At 42.4% G+C, this 25,442-nt stretch overlaps 1 protein-coding gene across 2 annotated transcripts in view; it reads left to right on the forward strand.

The window, feature by feature from the left end:
* PLXDC2 (plexin domain containing 2) overlaps positions 1 to 25,442 on the forward strand; it is a 230,385-nt gene that overhangs the window by 185,900 nt on the left and 19,043 nt on the right. For both annotated transcript variants that reach the window (XR_014540486.1, XM_083579818.1), the window contains exons 8-10: positions 8,935 to 9,030; positions 10,330 to 10,411; positions 24,574 to 24,634. Coding sequence is in view for 1 of the 2 variants with exons in the window: in XM_083579818.1 (XP_083435944.1) it covers positions 8,935 to 9,030; positions 10,330 to 10,411; positions 24,574 to 24,634 (239 nt within the window). In the remaining variant the exon portion in view is untranslated. The remainder of the gene's footprint in view (positions 1 to 8,934; positions 9,031 to 10,329; positions 10,412 to 24,573; positions 24,635 to 25,442) is intronic.

Raw genomic sequence — 25,442 nt, forward strand, 5'->3', positions numbered from 1 at the left:
GATGCCTTCATTAAAAACCAAGGAAAACATCTCACCGTGTGTTAATAATACTTTGGGCACCATCTTCTTTGCTTTGGCTCTCCGGTTTAGCTTTCAAGGTTGAAATTAGTATTCACTCTTCCTTTTGTTGGCAGACTAATGATTACAGACCATCCCTTTCCAGTGTCCTTGCTGCGTATCACAGCATAGACCATTAGAATCAACACTGTGATGGCACTTCCACGCTTAGCACTATTGTGGCCCTGATGTATCAACCTGGTGTAGGAGAGTATGCCTTGCCTAAGGAATGATATCCCTTTCTAGAAAGCTGTTTCTAGAAGGTCTTACGTGTTGCAGAGGGACCTTGAACAGAGGCACAGGAGGCTGGGCAGCCGGCAGCCCCACAGCTTCAGGATTTGGAAACAAAAGTACTGGCAGCTATTTGAGAATTCTCCTTTGTAAAGCGTGGGGATCCCACTTTCTATTAAAAAAAAATGTTTCTTTTGGCTCCTTTGGTATGTAATATTCAAGAAAAGGCTCATTCATCGCTGTCTTTGCAAAGCAGATACATATTTTTGAAGCTGCAGGCAATATACCACTCTCCTGACAAAATAAATCAAGTTGGGCCACAGAGAGCCTATGTCAGCTTTTCCTTAAGTGTGCATGTTCTTGCATTCTTGTCTTTCCAAAGATGCTAAACGGGCCATAAATCAGCCCAGTCAATTATTGCAAAAGGGAGATGTGAGAAAGTTTCCCTTAGCCTGTTTGATGGTTCTGTTGGACTATTTGTTTCTTGCAGGAGGCTTAGAGATATATAAGCATTGTTCTATATCTCCTTACACCTAAATACATAAAGAACTGAATCCCAGGCTGGGCAAGAAATAAAATCACAAACTCATTACAATCAGATAAAAAGGAATAGATAAAAACACAAGAGAAACCTTAACATTTCAATGTATATAAAAGCCATAGAACCTTACTTCTTCATGTAAACACTAGGAGCCTACAGCTGCCCAAACAAACAAACGGTGCCAAAATGATAAAAAAGCATAAGCACCATATGTGATTCCAAGGGAGGGCATTCTACAGATAGGGCATCACCACAGAGAATGGGTCTCTCTCTTTATTAGCATGCCTGTGCCCTAAAATTAGCAGGAAAGGCCGTACCCTACTTTTAAAGTAGAGTTGTAATTTTTTTCTTGGTTTTACGGTTTTATCTTTCGTATACCACTTTGAGGTTTTTTACATTCGAGTGGTGTGTGGATTTTATGAAATAATTAAATTAGCAAACTGAGCAGCATGCATTATGCAGCGATGAGAGACATACATTATGCAGCGATGCAGGAAAGGGCCATTTCTACCAGCCCCTACTCCTGTATCTGCCATACCCATTTTCTGCCAGTTTCCCCATCCATTGCTTCCTACCCACTTTATTCTAGAAGTCCAACCCTTCCCTCTGGCCCTCTGGGGCAACTTTTTGTGAGCCAAATGCTGTGGGGAGAAATCCCAAGACCCTTCACACAACTCTTTATCTTTAATGAAAATAATTATTGGGATGCGGCATGGCAAAACATGTACTGGCACAGAGATTGCTACGATTCTACTACAGGTCTAGTATAGAATTGGATGGATGGATGGAAACAGATGTACACAAACTCATAAATTAGCAAAAGAATTTTTGGACCAGTACATAATTCTTCACAGTCCCGATTAATAATAATTGGCCTGAAGCCCAGATATAGAGTAGATAAAAGACAATTTGCCCTGTGGTAACTCATTGAGCGATGACAACCATCACAAGGAGAATAAAGCTGCAATTCCATACACACTTACCTGGGACTAAGTCCCATTGGGCTTTTTTGGATATTTCTAAATAGACATGGATAGAATTTCTCTAATATCAAGCCACATGGCATGGAGTTTTTAGTATAACTCAGCAACCACTAACACTGGACAGGGGTGGGGTAGGGTGGGGCTCCCTCTGGGCAATGTGGCCACAGGCACCACCACTGTTTTCGGCATTGGGGATTGAACCATTTTAAAAGGACTTTAAGTGTCCTTAAATTTTTATTTGTTGCACTCTGTCAAAAACTCATATGGGCTATGATAGATGGGGAATTTTTATAACAGAGAGCCTTGGGGCACAGGGCATATTCACACTGGCATATAAATTAACCTGCAGGAAGTTGCCTGATAGTAATCTCTAAAGAAAATCTTCACTGTCAAGACAGTCATTTTCTGCAGGAGCACTGCCACTGACTAAAGTTAAGTTAGGACCATGGATCCCCACCTGTTAGATTTCACTGAATGCATTCGAGGGAGGAGGGATTTAGCACTTCTCCTGCCTTTAATAGTCCAGGTTGTGTGAACAAAGGGGCAGTGAAGGTGTGCTAAGGGGTAATTAATCTGTGTTAAGTGATCTTGAGCATAGACAGTATAAATATTGATCTAGCCTACAGGATTTTTCCATAGATGGCTAAACATTGAGACAGTTTATCGCCTAGGTTGTAAGAAAGAATCAATTCAAATGATTGTCTTAGAAATAAATCATTCACTCGTATAGTTATCCTCTTAAAATTGAGATAGATAGGAATATAACAAACTTTTAATCTCTTTGATAATAACTCACAGAAATCAATGACTTTGGATTCAGTGCAGTCATTGGTTTCTCCTACAAAACTCAACATAAGACATTCAGTGATGAGTGTAACTCAGAAATCTTTAAATGTATGATATAGCCATGTAACAAGAAACAGACCCAGTGCATCCCCCTGGGCTCTGAGTGAAGAAAACAGATACACTGTGAACACACACTAATATAAAAAGGTAAAGGGACCCTTGACCATTAGGTCCAGTCATGACTGACTCTGGGGTTACGGTGCTCATCTCGCTTTATTGGCTGAGGGAGCCGGCGTACAGCTTCAGGGTCATGTGGCCAGCATGACTAAGCCATTTCTGGCGAACCAGAGCAGCGCACGGAAACGTACAAGTAGATAAATAGGTACCTTCCCACCTATTTATCTACTTGCACTTTGATGTGCTTTTGAACTGCTAGGTTGGCAGGAGCAGGGACTGAGCAACGGGAGCTCACCCCGTCGCGGGGATTCGAACCGGCTACCTTCTGATCGGCAAATCCTAGGCTCTGTGGTTTAACCCACAGCGCCACCCGTGTCCCTTCACACTAATATACTTGAGCAGAACTTTGGAAAACTCAAAGAGTAGTACAGGGAAGGACGTCCAGTGGGTGGTTCTGGAGGAAAAGATCTTAAGGATTGGAGCCTAAAGTCTCCCATCTTGTTCAACCCTCTTCAACTACCTGTAATCCCCCCCCAAAAAAAAAACCTCTGAAGGGTGTGGTGTTTAATGAAAAATGTTGAATGAGATGGCACAGAAGCAGTTGGGGGTAAGGATAGAGCAGGAAGCTTTCTTCCTATCAGCTTCCTTAAGTTAAGCAACTTCCCTGTTTCCTGTCCCATATTGTTCAGGAGGACTGCTGGATCTCCAGAGAGGCTTTCTGGGGGCAGAGGGAAGGAGGGTACAGGAAAGATTTCTTCTGTGAAGTTCAACTTACCTTAAAAACCAAGACCAACTGGGAGAAGTTCTCTACTCCTCCTGCAACCCATCCAACATTGCTCAAGAAGTTTTCATATGTGAAAGGGGAAGAAGCTGGATAAAACTCTGAACTTCCTTAATGCAGGTCAGATTGGGAGCAGCTCTTCCCTCTCCCTGTAGCCCATTCCACATTGTTCAGGTGGGTCCCCAACCTTCCAGCCAGGGGATGTGGGGAATAGGAAGGGAGAGCACACTTTCCTTCCATGAACTTCCTTCAGTTAACCTATATATAGATATAAGAAAGAGGGCTTGGTAGCACATTCCTCATCTGTGCTGTGACCTTGCCTTCTCAATTTAGGTGTCAGGCATTGAAAGCAGTGGCTGTAGTGCAGGTTCAAGTCCTTCAGTCTTGTCCTTCCTGACTCTCTAGCTTCCTGACCCTCCCTCTATGGTTTCTTCTTCTTCATTCACTGACTGGAGAAAGTTGCAGGGTGCCAACTCAGTCAAGATCCTGATATGCGAGCACCATCTAGCCCAGCACCTAGCTGTGCATTCCCTTTGTTTGGCTTCTCCAGGCAGAGAAGGGGAAGGTAGCAGTATTGGGCAAATGACAGAGAGGCAAAGTGGGTGAGAAGGATGGTTAAAGGATGTGGATCTGCTTTGACAGGTCAGTAGGAAATATGAGTTTGTAGTCATGTGCTTGCACCAGGAGTCCCCTTTTTGCATTACATCTGTGTCTCCTGGATCTTGGCCTCTGAGATGATGAGCCAGTCCCTGGTTCCAGTAGGATGCTCACAGTAATCACTGCACTGTAAGATTTATTGTGCCGTATTTGCAATGCTCACATCTCCTCCTCCTCGAGTGTTCATCCATTAAAAAGCAGCTTTTAATATTGTGTTTGATGAGGGGTCATGGGGATTTGGTTTAGAATACAAAAGATGGTTCTAGTCAGGCTCATTTTTAGTACCAGGCTTCCTTGAATACCCTGTTTGGGTCTCAGAGCCTCAGCAGGGCCCAGCAGTGCTGACACCTGCTCTTGAGCCACAGTCATGCCACACATTTAAAATGCTACGATACCATTTCAAACAAAATTCTTCCTCCAAAGAATTCTGGGGGTTGTAGTTTCTTAAGGGCGCTGACCTATGTTTCTGAGTTATCTGTGAAGAGGTTATTGATGGTTATTGGTGAAACTAACAAGCGAAAATGCATTGTATCAGAAAAAAGTGCTTTGGGGTGGAAATGTGTGTATTTGGCAAAACCGAATGCAAAACTGTATATTAGGAGAAAGTCGCAGTAAAATGCTGGTCAATATCCACGAGGCCTTTTAAAAATGCAAACTGATACAGAAATATAGAAAGTGAATTTAAGATTAGAAAAAGGAGAAGCTGAAATGGACACATTGACTCTTCCCAAATTCCTGTATATGTCTACTCGGAAGTAAGTCCCATTAATTTCAGTGGGGCTTCTTCTCAGATAAATTGGCATAGGATTTCAGCCTTACACTATTAGAGCCAGTCACCTTAGCAGTTCAGCTGTGGGCATTTTTCTTTCTTTTCCCTTCTGATGAGAGGTGTTGTCACAAAGGCCTAATAGCTTCCTACAATCCCTTTCTCAAACTGTTCCTGAGGAGCACATTCAGAATTTGCCAGCTTATGCCAAGCCAGTGTGCCCCGAGTTAACCTTTGCTAATGACGGAACACTGAAAGGTTCAGCTGAAGTGCCAATACCATCATTTTTATTTAGGTATTCATTGGCTTGCTTTTTTGGACTGAAGGACCCGACTTCTTTGGGGGAAACAAATTAAAGCCGCTGGCGCTGGCAGGAGTTCATTTCAAACACATCCCTGCAATGCTCTGTGTTGGCAGGTGCATCATACGGGCAAGTCACTGTGGGGGAATAAATCTTCCCCGCTTGGCAACAAAGGTTCTCAGATCCAGCCCAAATTAGCTTAGCCTCGGCACACATGTTCTAGCCCAGTGCATTTGGAGCGCCAGACAGGTATCAGACCTTCCAGGATAGATATCTATCCCAGAATCTTCCTAGTAATTCATTCAGACTGGCTGGGTGGCAGTAATTTATTCACTTAATAGGATGTTAGGTTCACATCTGAGGGAAAGAGAGAGAAGCGGGGGGAGAGAAGCCTTTCATCAAGAGGGTTTGAAAGAATTGGCCCTAAACTAAATAACACGCTGATTTAATTGGCAATGATGGTGCTCAGCCATGATAAGAAGTTAAGTAGAATAATTTGTGGATTTGTTTCTGTGCCACATCCTGCCAGTATGTGCCTATGAAACAAGATAAGAACAAAAGCACCCTCCACTGTGCTCTGGGTATAGGGAGCCTTGCCAGTATATAACAGAAATTACTGCTGCTAAACAGGCAGTACTGGCTGCTTTGTTGAACTCAGTGGGTTGTAGCCACGCTAAGACAGGGTCCCATCAACGTAAGGATTGCCACTTGTGTGACCGGAATACTTCATTTCTCCTCCCCCTATTGACCCTTAAGTCTGTTCTAGAGGTTCCCCCAGCCCTCCAGAACAGATTTGGGGAGGGCACAAGACAAAGAGAGTGGGGGGGGGAATCCCGCTACGCTAACGGCAATCCTTTCATTGACATGACAGATTAGTAGAATACCACTCACTGCTCCATCTTGCTTGCTGGTAAGCGAGGAATCGTATCTGCTGATTGATTTTCATTGTTATCCTCTGAGAAACTCGGAGCAATGGACATGGCTTTGCCACTAACCTCATTTTTATCATTGCAACAACCCTGTGAGGTAGACTAAGCTGAGAGGGGAATGCAGCCAAGGTTAGGTAAAGTTAAAGGGACCCCTGACCATTAGGTCCAGTCGTGTCCGACTCTGGGGTTGCGGCATTCATCTGGTTTTATTGGCTGAGGGAGCTGGCGTACAGCTTCCAGGTCATGTGGCCAGCATGACTAAGCCGCTTCTGGCGAACCAGAGCAGCGCACGGAAACGCCATTTACCTTCCCGCCGGAGCGGTACCTATTAATCTACTTGCACTTTGACGTGCTTTCAAACTGCTAGGTTGGCAGGAGCAGGGACCGAGCAACGGGAGCTCACCCCGTCGCAGGGATTCGAACCACTGACCTTCTGATCAGCAAGTCCTAGGCTCTGTGGTTTAACCCACAGCCCCACCTGCGTCCCGCAGCCAAGGTTACAGGCCCTTTAAATACTGTGTGGGGAATGTTTTTTCTGCAAATGGTTTCTGTCTGTCTGGGTTTCAGTACCTCAGTGGAAGAAAGGTGGAAGTATGAGACCTCAAGGTGGGGAAAATGGGGTAGGAAGGCTCCTCTTTCATAGCTCTAAAAAAAAAGAAGGTCCCAAATGGTAACATGTCAAGGACCCCCTAATCACTTGGCCCAGTGGTACAGCACCTGCTTCATATGCAGAAGGTGCCAGGTTGACTCTCCAGAAGAGACCCCTGCCTGAAACCCTGGAGAGCTACTGCTGGTCAGTGCAGGCAATTCTGACCTTAATGGACTTAGGGCAGATACATACCATACATTTAAATCACATTTCCACCCCACACAGAGAATACTGGGAACTATAGTTTCCTCATCAACCCCACCAGTGCCATTAAACAAACTACAGTTCCCAGAATTCTTTGGAGGAAAGTCGAGTGCTTTAAATGTGTGTTGGGTATGCTTTACAAGTAGGGTGTGGGCCTGCCTTCTGTCTGAGGCAGCTACCTGTACTCCTTACATTCCCTATTTTTCAGCTGCTCATGCCAAGATATTGGGAAAGTGAAAAGAAAATGTGGAGAAGCTGGAGGAAGAGGAAGCCTTCCTCTTTGGGAGATAGATTAATCCTTTTCGGGATTATAAGGATTCTGTTTACCAGCTCCATTTGGGATATGAGTGAAGCACTGTCCTTTGATCAAAATCCTTTTCCAGGAGGGTGGGTCTTTGTTTTGATCCCTTTGTCTCCCTCAGTGAGAAAGGGGTCAATGATGTTGATCTGGATTTCTTGATCCTGCAGATTGGTTGATTCTGTCTTTCCGGTTCATTATCCAACTAAGTGTTGCTTCTTCATGCCGGGTTTCTGTGTGAGATCAATCCATATCTGCTCTGATTCTGCTCTCTTCTCCAATTCTGGTTGATGCTCAGTGTGGTGCAGATGCCCCACCATTAATTACCCTTCTCCTACCTCCTGCATTATAATCACCCATTCGTCTAGTCATAGGCAATTTGTTTCCTGGCCTGCCTATAAATTGTGCCTTCTCTCCCCCACCCCTCCCCCATGAATATGAATTTAATTGCATTCAGTAGAAGTTTGTAAGAACTCGGAAGTCCAGAGTAAAAGGTCATCATAGTTTCTCAGTGTTATAGTATGAAAATGCAAGCTTGTCTTGTAGTCATGAGGGTAATACAGGCCTGAACATGATTATAATAATAAAATAATGAATAGAAAAGCTAGAATTAGATGCTGATTTTTTATCATCTTTTTGCTTATAAATAATATTTGCAGAAGCCTTTCAAAGCAATCAATTCATGGCTTGGCAATTAACATTCTGCCTTGAGGAGAGGTTCTGGCTTCAGTTCTATACCAGCTCAAACTATAATCCTGTCCAAAATTACTTCTGAGATAATGTGGGATGATACAATGAAAACATGTTGATGCGTGATTCTTTTTCTGGCCTCCATTTAAACTTTTCGGTGAACTCTCCCAAGTTTCAGAGAAAGTTTTGCATTACAAAGGAGGACGTTGTAAACAAAACTGAGTGATAAACTGCTATTATATTTTACCAGTGATACCTAATTATTTTGAGGATTTTTTTTTTATCCCACTTGTCTGTCAGCAGTAATCAAATAGGCTTACAAGTTGGCTTACAAACGACATGTCTGAAATAACTGGATGAAATAGCAACACACAAACAAAAGAAATGCACCAGGAGCATTGAAATAAATCATATTATACTCAGCAACAAAATGCCTGTGAAAACAATTGAGTCTTGACTGCCCTGCAAAAAATCATCCAACAATCTTCAAAAATCACCCACAGCCAGCTGGATAAGACCTGCTGTATTCTGGGCACCATGACAGAAAAGACTGCTTACCATTTTTGGTGGCAAGGAGCAGTTGTGACCCAGCACGCCCTCAGGCAAGCCAAAGCAGGGCAAAAACTTCCTGCACAGCTGGCTGGCAACGTCATCCGGCTCAGCCAGCTGCGGGGAGTGGCAGGACATCTTGTCACTTTGAATTTGAATCAGCCAATCATGGCCAGGTTGCTGGGCAGAATTTTGGGGACGGACCTGGGTCAAGCCTGTCTTCACTCAGGTCCACCTCCAAACCATTTAAACCGGCTGAGCTTGCTTCCTGCAGCATAGTCAGCAACAGACACATTCAACTTCTGAATTTAAAGTTGTTGTTTCCTTCCTGGTAGATGTCCGTAGAAGAACGATATATGAGTACCACAGAGTGGAGCTTCAAATGTCAAAGGTTACCAATCTGTCAGCTGTTGAGATGATTCCTCTACCCAGTAAGTACAAACCAAGAAGCACATGATATATGTCATTCTTAAAGACCATCTATTAGTTTTAAAATTCTTTAGAGACATCTTCCCTCTTAGCCCACGATGGCCTGGTTCACATGTCACTTTAAATGATAGTTAACTATGGCTTAAAGCTGAGTGTACAGCATGTTGACGCACACAGGGAAAATTGCTGCTTCTCTGCTCCTGCCATGCTACTAGGAGCTAAACCTCTTTGATTCTCCATCACTCCTGCTGTGCTGGGAGCTAAGCCATGGTTTGGCTTACTGTTACATCTGCATCCCAGCTCATGGTTTGTCTCCCCAAACAAACCATGAGTGAGTGGTAAGCCAAAAAGAAACCTTGGTTACAGCTTGTGGCTGTTTGAAGAGCAACAAACCATGAGCCTAACAGTAAGCCAAACTGTGGCTTAGCTCCCAGTAGCACAACACAGCAGGAAGATGAAGCAGCCATGATTTTCTTCCTGTTCATCCACACACCACAGCGTTATTGTTTTGTTGCATTTGAACTTTTCAATATTGATTCCTTTGTTTATTGTATATTTACTTTAAATAAGGAAAATATAAATACATGAGAGAGACATCAGGGCACACACCAGAACAAAAGAAAATGTGAAGAACTACATTTCAAAGGCCAGACATACCTAACTGGTTACTCTCTAGATAATACCAGTATATCCCAACATCCAATATCTGGCAATTGTATATTGATCACCAAGTGATCATGGGTGCATAATAAGCCCTGCAAAGGAAGTGGTGACAAACACTTATTTTGTATCTCATCCACACACACACTTTAAAGAAAGCTTGGAATGTAAATTGCTAGACAAACCACCAGTAGAAACTGGAGTCAGCTCCCATCCCCCTCTTAATCCAATTACAGCTCTTACACAGTTTCCTACCCCAGCTTATTACGTCTATATGACAAGAACATTAGCTATACGCCACAAAATGTAAGACCTCAAAAGGAAAGAGACATAAAGAAATAATTGAATGCTTTCATGGCAAAAGGCGAATTTAAGAGCTGGGCAAGAAATGAAGATTTGCAGAAATGGTAGTATACTTACAGACAGGATTAAAATTGAATCTCAAAGATCAATATTTCATAGGTGGTGCCTATTTCCATAGTGTGTCATAGTAGCCTGTTTCTAATGACAGATGGTTGGAACTCACTTATTCACCAATTATTTTAAGGAGAATACATTATTTTAGTCCTTAGAAAACTATTGGTGGTAGGAAATATTTGCAGGGTGAAGTTTTTATCTGCCTGGGTCTTTTCTTGTTGCAGCCTGCCTCCAGTTTAACAGCTGTGGGCCATGTGTCACGGCTCAGATTGGCTTCAACTGCAGCTGGTGCAATAAACTCCAAAGGTAAGAAAAGCTAGTTAATTCTGGCCTTTGATATACAATGGCACTGATAATGAATCCATTTTTCTCTTGCCCTATATAATGCATAGGGATTCTTTTAATTGGGCTGATTTATTTCCTACTGACAACTGAAGTGATGGTTTTGACCTTTCAATTTGCGATATATAAAGTAATAAGGTTCCTTCCTCAGAATCCCTGTAGGACCAGCCAGCGTACTCCAGGCTTGGGGAGAAAGGTTCATTCAGTAAGCATTGACCTCCAGGGCAATGTACCCTTTACCATAGGCTTCTAAACCATGGTTTAGAAGACCGGGAACGTGTTGCTGTGTCAAAAGAGAAAATAGACTGGAACAGCCTTATAGGTCCTTGGACTTTTCTTAATATTCAGGGCATTTCCAGATGGGCCACATTTTTGCTTGAGTTAAATCGTTGCATGGTTGTTGCAAGAAATTGAAAATCTGTCCTTTAGCTAGGTCCTCTCTTTGCTGATCTGCCTACATATTTTGTTGCGGGGGGGTGGAATGCATTCCTTCTTAGTGTGCTTTTTCTGATAGTAACTGCTGTGTGAAATGCAGTTCCTTCAGGTCTGTGACTGACAGATGTATGCTGGTGAGGAGCACCACAGGTCTGGTTTCTGCCCCCTGCTCGACATTATCTGCACCATGTTGTGCCTCTATCTCATTTCCATTTTCTTTTTTCAAGGGAGCTTACTCCTAGGAAACTATGCACAGGATTGTACTCATTCATGCTTACCCTAATAGACTGAGCAGTACGCTATGAACTGCTGCTCTTGGGTGGGTGGGTTCATGTGTATATGCATATCTGTGTTAAATAATGGCTCAACACTGTTGCCTACATATTTAGACTCTCTTTGAGAGTGTTCCTATGCCTATCTTTGGGGGAAGGATGTGGTGATTGTCATGATGAGGTCCTCCACTGGGTGAAACCTTTGAAGAAAGGCTGTCACTGACTCCCCTCCTCAAACAAATGCATCATGTGGGACCAATATGTTGTCCCACTGTTACAGAATCAAACACTATTACAGCCGTACCTCTACTTATGTATCCCTCCGGATACGTAAACTTTGGGTTGTGAATGCGGCAAACCTGGAAGTGTATACTTCTGGGTTTCACCACGCGCACATGTGCAGAAGTGCTTTATCACACCATGTGCAGAAGCGGCGCCTCCAAATACAGACATTTCAGGTTGCGGATAGACCCCCAAAATGAATTAAGTTCGTATCCGGAGCGTCCACTGTATACTGCTAACAATAGACTTGTTCATATGTTTTACAGAAATGGGTAAAAGTGTTTGTGTAAAAGAGTCTACACTTGGTAGTTTCTACAGCTCAGGTGTTGGGTACACAGACTGTAAATCTGTGAGTGTTACATGTGAGTAACTGCACATGTGTACGCTACAACTATTTCTGTAGTCAGGTATACAGATTGTACACTCATTTGGGTCATTGGGAAAGACTGACATTGAATGTTTCATGGTTTCATCCAGTATGGCAGCAGTAGGGACAATTTTAAGTCACAAAATAGCTGGAATATAAAGAGCACAATCATTCTACACAGTCTTAGCTTTTAAAACGTTCCCCAGCTGCTGACCTTGGTTAGCTTGAATGAATTCAACAGAAACTCCTGTTATGCAAGCTTGGCTGTATTAGTGCTTCATTTTTGCTTTAGGTTTTGTTGCTCTTTAAGCCCAAGAAATTAGATTCAGAAATTCTTGTCGTTAGTGAAAGGAAAATGTACAAAGAAAATAAGACTTTTAGCTTTTCTGGGGCTTGCAGAGATCTAATGAGGGTCTGGGAGAGAACAGACAAAGAGTCACTGACATTAAAAGGTTGCCTATGTTCTTTGAAAGTCTGAGTGTTTCTTCTTGGGATGAGTTGTGTCATTCAGTTTTCCCCTTTGAGATCAGTTGATTAATTTGTCAATTAGTTTTGGCAACAATATTTGACATATATTATACATATTATACCTAAATAAAATATCTTCATAGAAGAAGATTATGACCCAGAGCCAAACAGACCTGCATGTAACAAAAGCAGCAGTATTGTATTAGGCTTCCCCCATCACTTTTGAAATCTAACTTACCCCATGTCCTGACTGTGTTATAGTGGGTGCTCCTGGTCCCCCCCCCCCATTTTTGCAGCATTCTCACAACTTCATTGACATCAAAATGCCAGGGCATATTCCAATGTAATCCCTATTCATGCTTCATGAAGAAAATCCACTAAATCAAACAAAATCACAGTTGCCAATGAGCTGTTTTTGGATATCCCAATGGCCTGTTACCAAATTTAGCCCTTGCCTGGAAGCACTCGGTACACATTTCCCCATAAACCAAATCATTTGCATTGTGTGTAACAATAGCTTCCTTACAAGCCTAATCCTTGTTACCAGAATCTGAGTGTGCATGATTTGGGTTGGTCAGCAAAGGAAGTTCAAAACATGCTAAGATTTTGCAAGATGTAGCCATCTTTGTTAATGTTGTAGCTTCCGGTCCATATGCACTCAGGCACACAGTTCTGTCCTTTCCAGCACAGTTCCCAATATAGCTTCTCCCTCCAGTGCCCAAGACTGCAGATGTCTGAAATAATCTGTGAGCATTTGGGGAAGGATCCAGGTTTCCCTAGGGAGCTTGGATCCTGAGTTCCCATGAGCTCTCAGGATGCTTCCTCTAGAGGAGGGGTGAGGAACCTTTTTGGCCCAGCAGGCCAGATCCTTATCTCTCCACCTGGCTATCTCTGGAGCTGTTGATCTCTTGTAGAGCGAATGGCTGGAGGCCCTCACAAGTAGACCCCTAAAATTCTAGATCCCAGCCTCTTCCCCCACATCCCCACAATGCATTATGCAATGGTTTGGTGATTATCATTTCTGATTTGATCTGAAAACTAGCTAGAAAGAATTCACTAGCCCCCCCATGCTTTTCCTACTGCCATGTTCACTGATAAAGGGAAGAACTGGCAGAGATGTTGGGGTGTATGTGTCTCTGTGTTTCATGGTGGCGGCGGCGGGTGGGGGAGAAGTTTTGCTTTTTAAAAACAGCTAAAACCCCACAAAATTATCTCCTGTGTTTTTAGAGCATGCTGCGTGTTGTAAATGATTGCCTTTGGTAAAGTATGTCATTGTCCCGTTGCTTCCAATAAAGAAAAGTGTGCCAGAGTGGGGGTGGCCTACTGACAAATCCCTATGGGTAAGAACGGAAATGCTTCTAAATTGATTACTGCTGTTTCCTTGCATTTGTCCATTTCCTCATTCACAGTATTACTGCTTTTATGAACTGCAATTTCCATCAAATAACATGGTCTTGGAGTTTTAGCTCCTGTTGTGGAAAAATGGTACCTTTTGCATCAAAATAGAACATTTATTTGAAAACCAAAGAGCCCTTTCCAACATCACAAATTAGTGTTTAGCATCAAACCAGCATGGGGTGGGGGGAGTTTGGCGGCAATTTGTGATGGTATATTGTATTAGAATAAAATAAAAACCAGCATACCTGCTCATCCGAGTTTAGACCAGGGCCTGAGTTCATTCTGGGAAGATCAGGAGTCTAAGAGAGGTGTAACAGTTGGGTATTGCACTTAAGCAGCATGAGATGAGATTGTAATAAGGCAACAATGTGGTTGCCAGTGTGGTGTAGTGGTTAAGAGCGGTAGTCTCGTAATCTGGGGAACCGGGTTCGCGTCTCCACTCCTCCACATGCAGCTGCTGGGTGACCTTGGGCCAGTCACACTTCTTTGAAGTCTCTCAGCCTCACTCACCTCACAGAGTGTTTGTTGTGGGGGAGGAAGGGAAAGGAGAATGTTAGCCGCTTTGAGACTCCTTAAAGGGAGTGAAAGGCGGGATATCAAATCCAAACTCTTCTTCTTCTTCTTCAACAAACACAGCTAGAAATGTGACCACAAGCAGTGTGTGGTAATGCTCCAGTCCCGTAATCTGCACTGGCATGACACCTCCACACATGCATTTCTTTGCGCATCTAGACTAGCTCTAAGAGTTTAGCTACATGGTTCACAAAGTAGAGTGGAGCAACCACCTTACCCTGCCATTTCTGAGAATTGGATTTTAATTTTTTAAAAAAGATTACAAGGAGGTAGCATTTTTCTTTCTCCCAAGATGCCAGAGGAGGCAGTTATCAGAGCAGGTATTCTAGCAACTCAGGTTAGAGTAGGGTTCAGGTTAATGTCAACAGCAATGCATATATACTTACCTGCTATCATATAACAGGTTAAATGAGAACAGATGGACATTAGCAGATTACCAAAGAAATGCTACTTGGAACAGCCAAAATGCAGTGACAGAAATAGCCAATGGTCTTCATGGAACCATAAACTACAGCTTTTGGAACTTGGTCTGCACCTTTTTAAAAAAAGGTGTATCTAATACGTGTGCAGCAAACCATTAAAAAATAAATTAAGTGATTATTATATTGAACAGGACGTAGAACCCATCCAGACATTGGACTTGTTTTCAACATCTTAAAGAGAGACACATTTTGAAAAGTCATTTCCTTGACTTTACCTTCCATGACTTACTACAAAGGGCCTTTATGGCTTGAAAATCCATAAATTATGAAAAATCTAAAATTTTAGTCTTCGAAAGAAGATTCTCCCAGTCTAAATGGGTGCTGGATGGCCACAACCTTGAACAGGTAAAATACTTCAGTTACCTAGGGCTCACATTCCATCATACAGGATCTTGGAAGCACCATTGGCAAACCTCCCTTCAAAAGGCGGAGATTACAAAGCTAGCCATATATAGATTCTTCTTCACAAAGGGCGGCAAATATGTTCCAGCAGCCTTAAGGGTTTTCAACGCAAAGCCCATTTCCCAACTCCTGTATGCAGCAAATATCTGGCATAATGGGGACCTGCCAAAGCTAGATGGCTTTCAGGCAAAATTTATACGATCTCTGCTGCAGGTACCTAACTGCGTCCCCAACTCCGTACTTCTGTTGGAAGCTGGTGAATGCCCAATTTCAGCTAGAGCGTGGTGGGCTGCCCTAAAACATTGGCTCAGGATTTCAGTCTTTAATCTAGGGAAGGGTCTGTACCAAGATTTGACCAATGAGGAATTTGTCAGCAAATGGCAGAAAACCATGGCTAAAAAAGCCACCTCTATTGGTCTGTCTCCCCCCCAACTGTATTACCTGGGTTATGAAGGTGCCCAAAAGGTTTTAAAGCAAAGATTATGGGACAATGCACACAGTGACTTGCGATCTCGATCACATGCAGTCTGTAGTCCGCTGGCAGCAGGAGTTCAATATGGGTATGTCTTTGAGTTAACATCTTACATCAAAAACCTGACAGTACCTAACTATTGAAGGCTTTTCACCAAAGCCAGACTAAATGTCTTCCCCTCTGCAGTGCTGGATGGTAGGTTGAGAGGAGTTCCCTACCAGGACAGACTTTGCTCGTGTGCTCAAGACATCAATTCCATAAACCATATTTTGTTGCATTGTGCGAAGTATGAGCAGGCCAGGGCTGAACTGATACTACCCTTGCTGGTGCCTTTCCCGGGAAAATCAGAGGCTCACTATGTCAGGTTCCTACTGGAAGACCGGACAAAAGCTAGAAGGTTGGCAGTGGCAAAGTTTTTATCGATGGTTGCAAGAACAAATGAGCCCTATATTCTAAACAAAATGCTTGATTAACCTGGAGGTAGGCTGTATGAACTGTGTATTGATTTGTAATGTTTTGTTGGGTCTCTGGACCGTAATAAAGATTGCTGCTTGAAAATTTCATCCTGTGCCATTTACTTACCAACAGAACAAAGATGTTTCCAGGTCTGCCATTGTTTCTGTTTGCAATCAATTTATGTTGCATGGTTTCCTCTATACCTTCTTCCTCACCCGCCCCTAAATTGCACCTCTGTTTGGACTGCAAACTGTGGAAGATTTAGGCATTATCTTTTGCATTGTCCCATATATATGACCTGCTCTTTTCCTATGAATATTTTCTTCAAGTTCCTTACAGCTAAGGAAAGGGAAAAGAATAAAAATTAAAACTCCCATTTGACCTTTTTTTTAAAAACAAATCAGGAACAGAAGCCCATAACTTATGACGAAAATAAAATTCCCACTGTGCAATAAGGACAAACACTTAACATGTGAAGTATCCAGTTTTGCTGTAGTGGCACAAAACCTGAAATGTGCTTTTGCAGAGGAAAATGAGCTTCCTCGTGAGAGGCACCTCTTATCCTTAGGTGTATAAAAGCTTTTATTGACTGGATGTCTGCGTGTTTTGTCACGATAATTGTAATGACCTTTAGTAAACTGATTGCCTGATTTTCTAACACAAAAATGTGAAAGCTGTGGCCCTCCAGACATTATTGGACTCCATCACCCCAGCCAGCATCATTAATGGTCAGGAACAGCCAATGGGCAGGGAGGTGGAGTCCAGCAACATCTGGACGGCCAGAGGTTCCTTATCCCTGTTACAGTGGTACCTCGGGTTAAGGACTTAATTCGTTCTGGAGGTCAGTTCTTAACCTGAAACTGCTCTTAACCGGAAGCACCACTTTAGCTAATGGGGCCTCCCGCTGCCGCCGCATCGCCGGAGCACGATTTCTGTTCTCATCCTGAAGCAAAGTTCTTAACCCAAGGTACTATTTCTGAGTTAGCGGAGTCTGTAACCTGAAGCATATGTAACCTGAAGCATATGCAACCTGAGATACCACTGTATAAAACTGCACACAGGACCTTATCATGAAAAATTTTTTTGCCTTATATTGCTGTATGCGAGGATCTGAAGTTGCTAATGGTTCTCTGCCACTTCTATTTTCCCATTTTGGTCTTCATTGTTGCTGTCTACATACAATTTGGAAGGGTTTTGCTTTGACTCTAGATGTCTCATCAAGCACTTGTCGTTGATGTGATTGGTTGCCCTAATTTGCTGCCCTAATTTTCTTAGGTTTAGCCAAGCATGTATACAGAAGTACTAACTGATATACCATTGCTGAGCATCCATAACAGCAAAAGCATTTATGGGCAGGCTTGATTAAAGGGCAAGCAACGTGTCCCCTGCTTGCTCATACTAATGAAATAATTAGTTCTCTCGAAAATAAAGGTAATTGCCCAAGAAAGAAATTAAGCTTAAGTTTATAAACAGACACTAAGCTAACGTGGACTTGAATGTAAATGGCAGTAGCACAGGTGATGCTTTGTAAAGTTATTATATTGAAGTTTACTGGGGCATAAAACTGTAGGGTCATAGGTAGATACTTAGGTATATACTTACCTAATACAAAATCACCTGTTATTTGAAAATGCAGTATTGATATTTTGACAATTGTGTAGGACAGTGGAGCTAATCTGGATCTGGATCACAGAGATCCATCAGGCATATTTCGTAGGAGCACAATAAACCTTCCTGTGCTATGGAAGCTTTTCTGATTGTTTGAGAGAGCTTTCCCTGCCATCTTTAGAGTGGGTGTGTATGGCTACACATACAGATATGCTGTGTATGGAACTGTTGATACGAGAGAGTGCAAGCTTTCAGTTTACCCTGAACAATATAGTAGGCTCACATGATTGGCATCAACTGTATTTATGGATTGCTTGCATTTAGATGACACCAAATATCTTTGAAGCAGGGCTGCACTTTTAGCTCAGGTCTTCTTCCTTAATTTTAAATTCATTTATTTTCACTGACTGTTCCCATAGGTACCACAATTTGAAACTGTGATATCAAAAAGTTCCTCTTCCCCCACAAAAAAGTCATTAAAAAGGGGGGAGAGTGACCACACTTATAGGTTTTCTGCTGTGGTTCCGAAAGATTATTGTGGCCCCCACCACAGCAAAATTTCCCCCTTTTTAAATGGCCACACACAATTTTATACATCAGACACACCAACTTTGACATGCAGCCCCTCAACTGCTGATCATGGACCTATGCAGTCCTTGGCTTGAACAGGGTTAGCCAACCCTGGTTTAGGTCTCATAAGGTCCTTATGGCCCAATGCAAAGTTGTAGCAAACACTTTGAAAGCAGGTAATTTTCCAGCTATCTTCTATATATTTAAGTATTTGGAGGTACATGTTTACATACATTCATAAACCTTTCTGTCTATGACTGAATATATTTACCGTATTTTTCGCTCTATAAGACGCACCAGACCACAAGACGCACCTAGTTTTTGGAGGAGGAAAACAAGAAAAAAAATATCCTGAATCTCAGAAGCCAGAACAGCAAGAGGGATCGCTGTGCAGCGAAAGCAGCGATTCCTCTTGCTGTTCTGGCTTCTGGGATAGCTGCGCAGCCTGCATTCGCTCCATAAGACGCACACATATTTCCCCTTACTTTTTAGGAGGGAAAAAGTGAGTCTTATAGAGCAAAAAATACGGTATGTGTCTCCATGTGGAAGTGTTTCTCAAGTTGGATGCAGCCTGGAGACCAGCATAAACACTGTGTGGGAAACTAGCTATGCGCGGCCTCCCTGATTGTAATAGCACACGACTTCCTCTGAGGGAGACTGGTCCGGTTGCATCTGGTCATTCCCATGGTGCTTCTGCGCTTTTGTTTTGCAGAGTTTCTCCCACGCTGATTTGTACTTGGACAGAGATAGCTAAAGGCACATGTGCTATATTCCTGTGACTGCGATTTGTCTTAACTGTTTTTAATATTGAATTTTAAATTGTTGCAACCCGTCCAGGGACATGCTGCTGAAGGGCGGGTAATAAATTTAACAACAACTGCTACGGATCTGTCATGCAAGGTGGATAGGTGCACTAAGCAGGCAACTTGCCAATGAAATATGCAAACATGCTCCCTCCTACATATTTTTAAATGAAATGGGGAAACATTTACATGCAGGCTATTGGTGGACAGATCAGTCTGTATTTTATCATAATACATGCATTTTTAAACACGTTTTATCATAAAATACACATCCGTTTACACATTCACCTTTAAGCAGAGAACAGTATCACAAAATTCAGAGAAGTGCATCATCCGAAGGATAATCTTGTTCCAAACCATTTGGAACAAGGTGAGAATTAGGTTGCTTCACTTAATAACACAGAGCAAACGAAATTCTCCTCCAGTGCTAAAATGGGTGCATTTTAGATTCCAGTAACAACACAAACTATGAAAGGTTACATGAAAAGCCACCCTAGATATTTTTTGTTGCTGACTCCTCCAATGCACGCATTATATAATAGCAGTAATTAAACCATTTGCTTCCCACCTCTAGGTGTAATGAGTGCTAATGGGTATTCCTAATGAGAAAACTGATGAGCCCCTACTCTTCTATAATTCATCAGTAATCAGCATTTGACTGTTTTTGCTGTGTGTTCACTTTAATTTGACTTTGCATTCATCTAAAGACAAATGTAACCCAGAGGGGAAGGAAAAAACTCCAGTATGCCTTAAACTTAGAGCCCACACCATCCAAGCTCAATGAACAAACACCATCTGTCATAGAATCTTCAAGGCTTTCCTTAGCTTGTTTCTTGTCTGTGTTGATTAAATCAGTCTAAGAGTTTTACTGCGTTCATCTGCCTATGTCAGTCGGCCTTTCCGATTTGTCTAGGCTTTCCACATCTGGAATAGGAGGGCAGCCATTCAATATGGATCTGCTAATGCTCTTGCCAGCGGCAAGCATGGGCTTTTTTTTATTCTGGTGAGCTTATTTATGGTGCCTGTCCCAGCCCCAAGTAAGAGGTGAGTGGGAGGATCTTCCTTAGTCTCATGATCTCTGAGAACTTCCAAAGCTCAGAGCTTGTTGTGATGGCTATATGTGTCCTCCAAGACCAGGGGCACCATGCTTCTGAATACCAGCCACTGGAGAACAACAGCAAGAGAAGGCTCTTGTACTCATGTCCTTCCCATAGATATCTATGGAGAGCCAGTGTGGTGTAGTGGTTAAGAGCGGTAGTCTCGTAATCTGGGGAACCGGGTTCGCGTCTCTGCTCCTCCACATGCAGCTGCTGGGTGACCTTGGGCCAGTCACACTTCTTTGAAGTCTCTCAGCCCCACTCACCTCACAGAGTGTTTGTTGTGGGGGAGGAAGGGAAAGGAGAATGTTAGCCGCTTTGAGACTCCTTAAAGGGAGTGAAAGGCGGGATATCAAATTCAAACTCTTCTTTTTCTTCTTCATCTGGGAAACAAGATGCTAGCCTAGACAGACCTTTGGCCTTATCTGGAAGAATTCTTCTTATGTTCCAACCCTAAGTCTGATGGCAACTACAAACGTAGCCAGCCCATCAATATAGTGTGTATTCTTATGAATGAGGATTAGATGGATTTATATCCTGAAAGATGGGATATAAATGATTGATGGTCAGAGGCCTGAGGTCATCATAGAATGTGAACACTCACTAATAATATCCTTTAAACAAAATTAGCAACAGACTTTTTTCTGGATCCACTTAGTTCCCATGAAAATTAATAGATGTTGAGTTAAATCCTGATGAATTGGTTCCATTGATTTCAGATTTGCAAGGCTTGTTGAGGGTAGTAACTCATATTCACATTGAATTAGACACCGCTGTTGGTAAATGGCATGGAAGCAATATGCAGATGACACCAAGCTCTTGTTTCTCCAGGTGAAGGTGTGCAAGTGCCAGATTGGTGTCTGGAGGCAGTAATGGGCTGGATCAGGGTAAATAAACAGAAACTGAATTCCAGCAAGATAGAGGCTCAGATGGTAGACAGATCCATGTCGAGGATTTGGAGCTATGGTCTGTGCTAGAGGGGTTTGCCCTCACCTGAAGGAACAGGTTTGTTGCTTGGTGATACTTCCTGATTCTGCACTATATACTCAGGTGACCTCAGTAGCAAGGAATGTGCCAGCTACAGCAATTACTGGAATGGAATAGTTTAGCAACAAGTACCATGCCCTGGTAACCTCATGTTCAGATTATTATAATGTGCGAAATCTGTAAAGACTGTCTGGAAGCTACACCTAGCGTGGAGCACAGCCACCAGGGGTGTGAGTGGTTGTTTTATTTGGGACCATATAAGACAAATATTGCACAAACAGTGTTCACTGCCTATATGCTACCAGGCACAATTCAAAATTTTCTTGCCCAGTTAAAAAGCCCTGAATTATTTGGGCTCCATGTACTTGAAGGAGAACCTCTCCCATTATCTGCTGACCTTTGCCTTAAGATCTTCTGAGGAGACCTTCCTTGCAATCCCACTGCCAAGGATACCATATAGGGAGGTGGTGTGGAGAAGGCCTTCTCAGTTATAGAGCCCTTTCAGCACAACTCTGTCCCCCTAGAGGTAAGGTTGACTCACTCCTTACTGAATTTTAGGTGGGGTGTGAAGACACACCTTTTTAATCTGGCCTACAGGACAGAGTGACGCTGTACTTTTTAATGTACTTTTTAGTGTCTTCAAGTTTACAATGCTGAACACTAGCATTTTTAGAAATTATATTTTATTTGATACCCGTTACCCTCCTTCTGATAAATCATTCGTTCGATTTGCTAGTATCATCGTTTCAGCTCATTTACCTGGGATTACCTTGAAATCAATGGGACCAGCTTCTGAGCAGACATGCATACCATTGAGAACAGTTCCCAGACTTTAAAAATACCTCTTCTCTTCCTGTGGAACAAGATTCATTGTGGACTCAGATGAGCATTTGATTAGAACGATGTTCAAAAAATACGTCCCTCCTCAATACACTTAATCCTTCACCCACTTTTCCAACCACAAAAATATGTACAGGCCTCAGTGTACCCTGAAGTCTGTTCACATATTGTTGCAAACTAACAAATTCTGAGACAATACATGCCACTTATCAGCCTTTAGTCTCTCTCCTGGTCTAAAGACAACAGTTCTGCTTAGAATCTTTTCGTTTCTCTGTTGCTGACAGACCATGGCTATTATAAAGAGATGGTCCTGGGGGTCCAAGCTGTGGGTCTCCTGCCCCACTACTGACCCTTTTTGTAAGTTGTTTCTGGCTGTGTTGTCTAAATGAGGGTTGCCACATTTTTCCTGGCAACACCCCTTTGCCCTTGACAGCTCTTTGGTGGGCAGGAAACATTCTCAAATGAAACATGCTGAATCCATCCCATTATGCAGAAATTTCTAAAGATGCTGGTAGATTTTGACCTCTCCCTTTTCACCATTATAAAAGGAGAATATTTTTATTTAGAAAAACCACTTTCAGGTAGCATAGTAAATAAACAGCCTTATTTCTCTGTGCCAAAAATAAGGACAAATGACCCCCTAGGAGACCTCAAGATGTTTACTGCTTCTTTCTGTCTCTTACATTCACTACCCTGGAATAAATCTGCTCTGTTCCCTGTGGTTCCCTATCAAGAGCCACTAGCCAAATCAAACCATCACCATTATGTCTGTAAACATCTCTTAGTCCCACTGCAACTCCTAACATCACATTTCTGTGTTCCATGTAAACAAGAGAAGCAGAAAATCCTCAGGTTTTTCCCCCCCTCCCCTTCAAATAAGGCCCTTGTTCCCCTGTCCTCAAATGTGGTCTGTTAATTGCTTCTCCAGGAGCAGACTTGGGTCATCCTTTGAGAATGAAGTTGTTATAAAACGGCTGTGTTGACAGATGGTACAAATGGCATAACTAATCAAATCTACCATGGTGTTTTCATGGCAATGGGGAATTATCGCTGTGCCAGTAAATGAAAGGCTTATTAAATGTTGTGTTCTAAGCAGGAAATACATTGTAATGATAGCTTACAGAGTCGTAATTTGGGGATGCAACAATGATTATATGCTCTGTGACGGATGAGTCTCTGACATATGCCTTGGAAACATTTTGCAGATAGCTTCACTTGGAGCCAAAGCTATCACTTCTGATAATGCAGCTTTTCAGTAAGGCTTTTTAGGTTCACCAGTGCCTCAGCAGAAAGTGTCAAATAAGCAGTGCCCTTAGGTCTTTCAAGTTCCTTAGGGCAGAGTAATCCAGATAACTTGCTTGTTCCACATGTTTTGGTCAGGAATTATTTCAGTTCCTCTCATGCAGTGTAGGCAGGCAGTTAATAGACAAAGATTTCCTGCTTCAGTACTGCAGAAAGCTGCCTTCATTTGTGCAATGGGACTTAACTTCCTGGTAAGTGTGGATAAGATTGCATGCTAAACCATGGTCTAACACTGTACACATCTCCGCGCACTGCCTCTCCCTTCCTCTCCCCCGCCCCTAGTGCAGGACTTCTGCCTAGTTTAGTTGCATATTCATCAAAGACTCTCAGCTGAGTGTTAAGGTGTGAGCCAGTTTTTGTGGCTTAAAACAAGCCATGGTTGATGGAACAAAATAAATGAATGTGTTTTGCTTTTGTTATTTTTTAAAAAATTGCAAGCATTGAATAATTTCTGTCAATATAGCGCTGGGTTGATTTCTATAGTTGAGCAACATCTCATGTGTAAGTTGAGCTTGATTACGCCACACCTTCTTGCTTAATAAGTTACATAGTTGCAGCACTTTCCTATTCAAGATCTCAAGCCACCTTAAAACAATTAATGACAATTCTTGCGCTGTTGGATGCTCCCTGGGAATAATTAAAGCATAATTCTACCAGCTGCTTTGAAATGCACTCCTTGTATATCATACACTATAATTTGGTGTCAACCTCATTAATTTTCAGTTAATTAGGGTAAAAGTTTATGGGCATCCCACGTCTTTGCAATAAAAAAATGGAAAGTTCAAGGAAAGAATTTCTTCAAAAGTTGCTTTTGAGACTGTTTTGGATGGGTTCTTGCCTAAAACCTGGCATGCACTGATCAGACATTTATGGATTCCTTGATATCTCTGATCGCCTAGTATGATGAAACAGAGCCGTATTGCTTGGTACAGTGTGTTCTTTGTAGTATGGCTTTATACAAAATGAAGGGAAAATGCTGGACAGAATAAATTAAATTGGCTTAAATCCACAGGCTTGAGATCAAACCTTAATCTCCTGCTGCATAGTAAAATGAAACAATTAACTATCCATAGCAAAAAGACACTGACATGTCAAATTGTCTAATCGTGAAAATTAGTTCCTTATAGGGAGAATTAATCATTTTGACTTGGAATATCATCCTAAATGAAGTGAATACTCTGTTGATCATAAAGGTTTAACAGTAAAGGACTTACTTTCCCCTTCCCTCTCTCCACCCCCCTTCCCTCTTTATCCAACCAATCTATTTTTCATTTGCATCCGGATCGCTTTAATCCCTTACCATCGTTTAAAGATGTTCCAGTGGATTTGATCGTCATCGGCAAGACTGGGTAGATGGTGGATGCCCTGAAGAGGTAATGTTTTGACATCCCATATTTAATAAATATCTTTTGTGAACAGCTGGGGCAGTAAGTAAATAAACAAACAAACCTGAGATTATGGTCCTGATCCAGAGATACAACTTTCCCCTGCTAACCAATGTTGAAAGGAGAATTTGGGGGATCAGCTTCTCCCTGGAGATAATCCAGGTTGACAGCTGAACATCTGCTCCATCACTATTGCCATGAGCACCTGATGCTGGTTACAAGTGTGCCTCTCCCTCACATTCCCTAACAGTATCTTTTGGGCATGGATTCTGAATCCCAGAGTATTCTCCATGCATAAGGACCTTGTCATTTTGGAACGCATGCTAGAATAGCTGTTAATGACATTTAAAGATGATGAGTAGGTGTTGTTGTTTTTTAAGATTTAGCAATGTTTCCTTTTATTAGTTATTCATGGTATGGGAAAAGATGAGATGTGCTATAAATGCTGGACAGTAACAAAATGAGTGGCTTAGTACCAAAGTACTAGCCTGCCAATTGTTTTGTAGATACTGATGGTCTTGTATGTCAGGTCACGCTGGAGACTAGCCCTGGATTATGTTTGGAAGGCCTAGGTCTCAGCTTTAGAGTGTTATGGAAAAATCTTGGTGCGAGGCTGCTCAGTCACCCAGCTCGTCGAGCAGAGCCCGTGGGTCCCTGCGGAATAAAGGAAGGAATCCAGCCACCAACCAGAGCAAATAGCTGTAGACCAAAGTTTATTGTGCAACAGGTTCAAAGAGGATTTTTGAACCCCGAGGATGGGGTGACAAGGACTTTTAAAAGTTTCTACCTTATCCCA

This window comes from Podarcis filfolensis (genome assembly GCF_964270895.1).
Source record: "Podarcis filfolensis genome assembly, chromosome: 12".
Taxonomy (NCBI): domain Eukaryota; kingdom Metazoa; phylum Chordata; class Lepidosauria; order Squamata; family Lacertidae; genus Podarcis; species Podarcis filfolensis.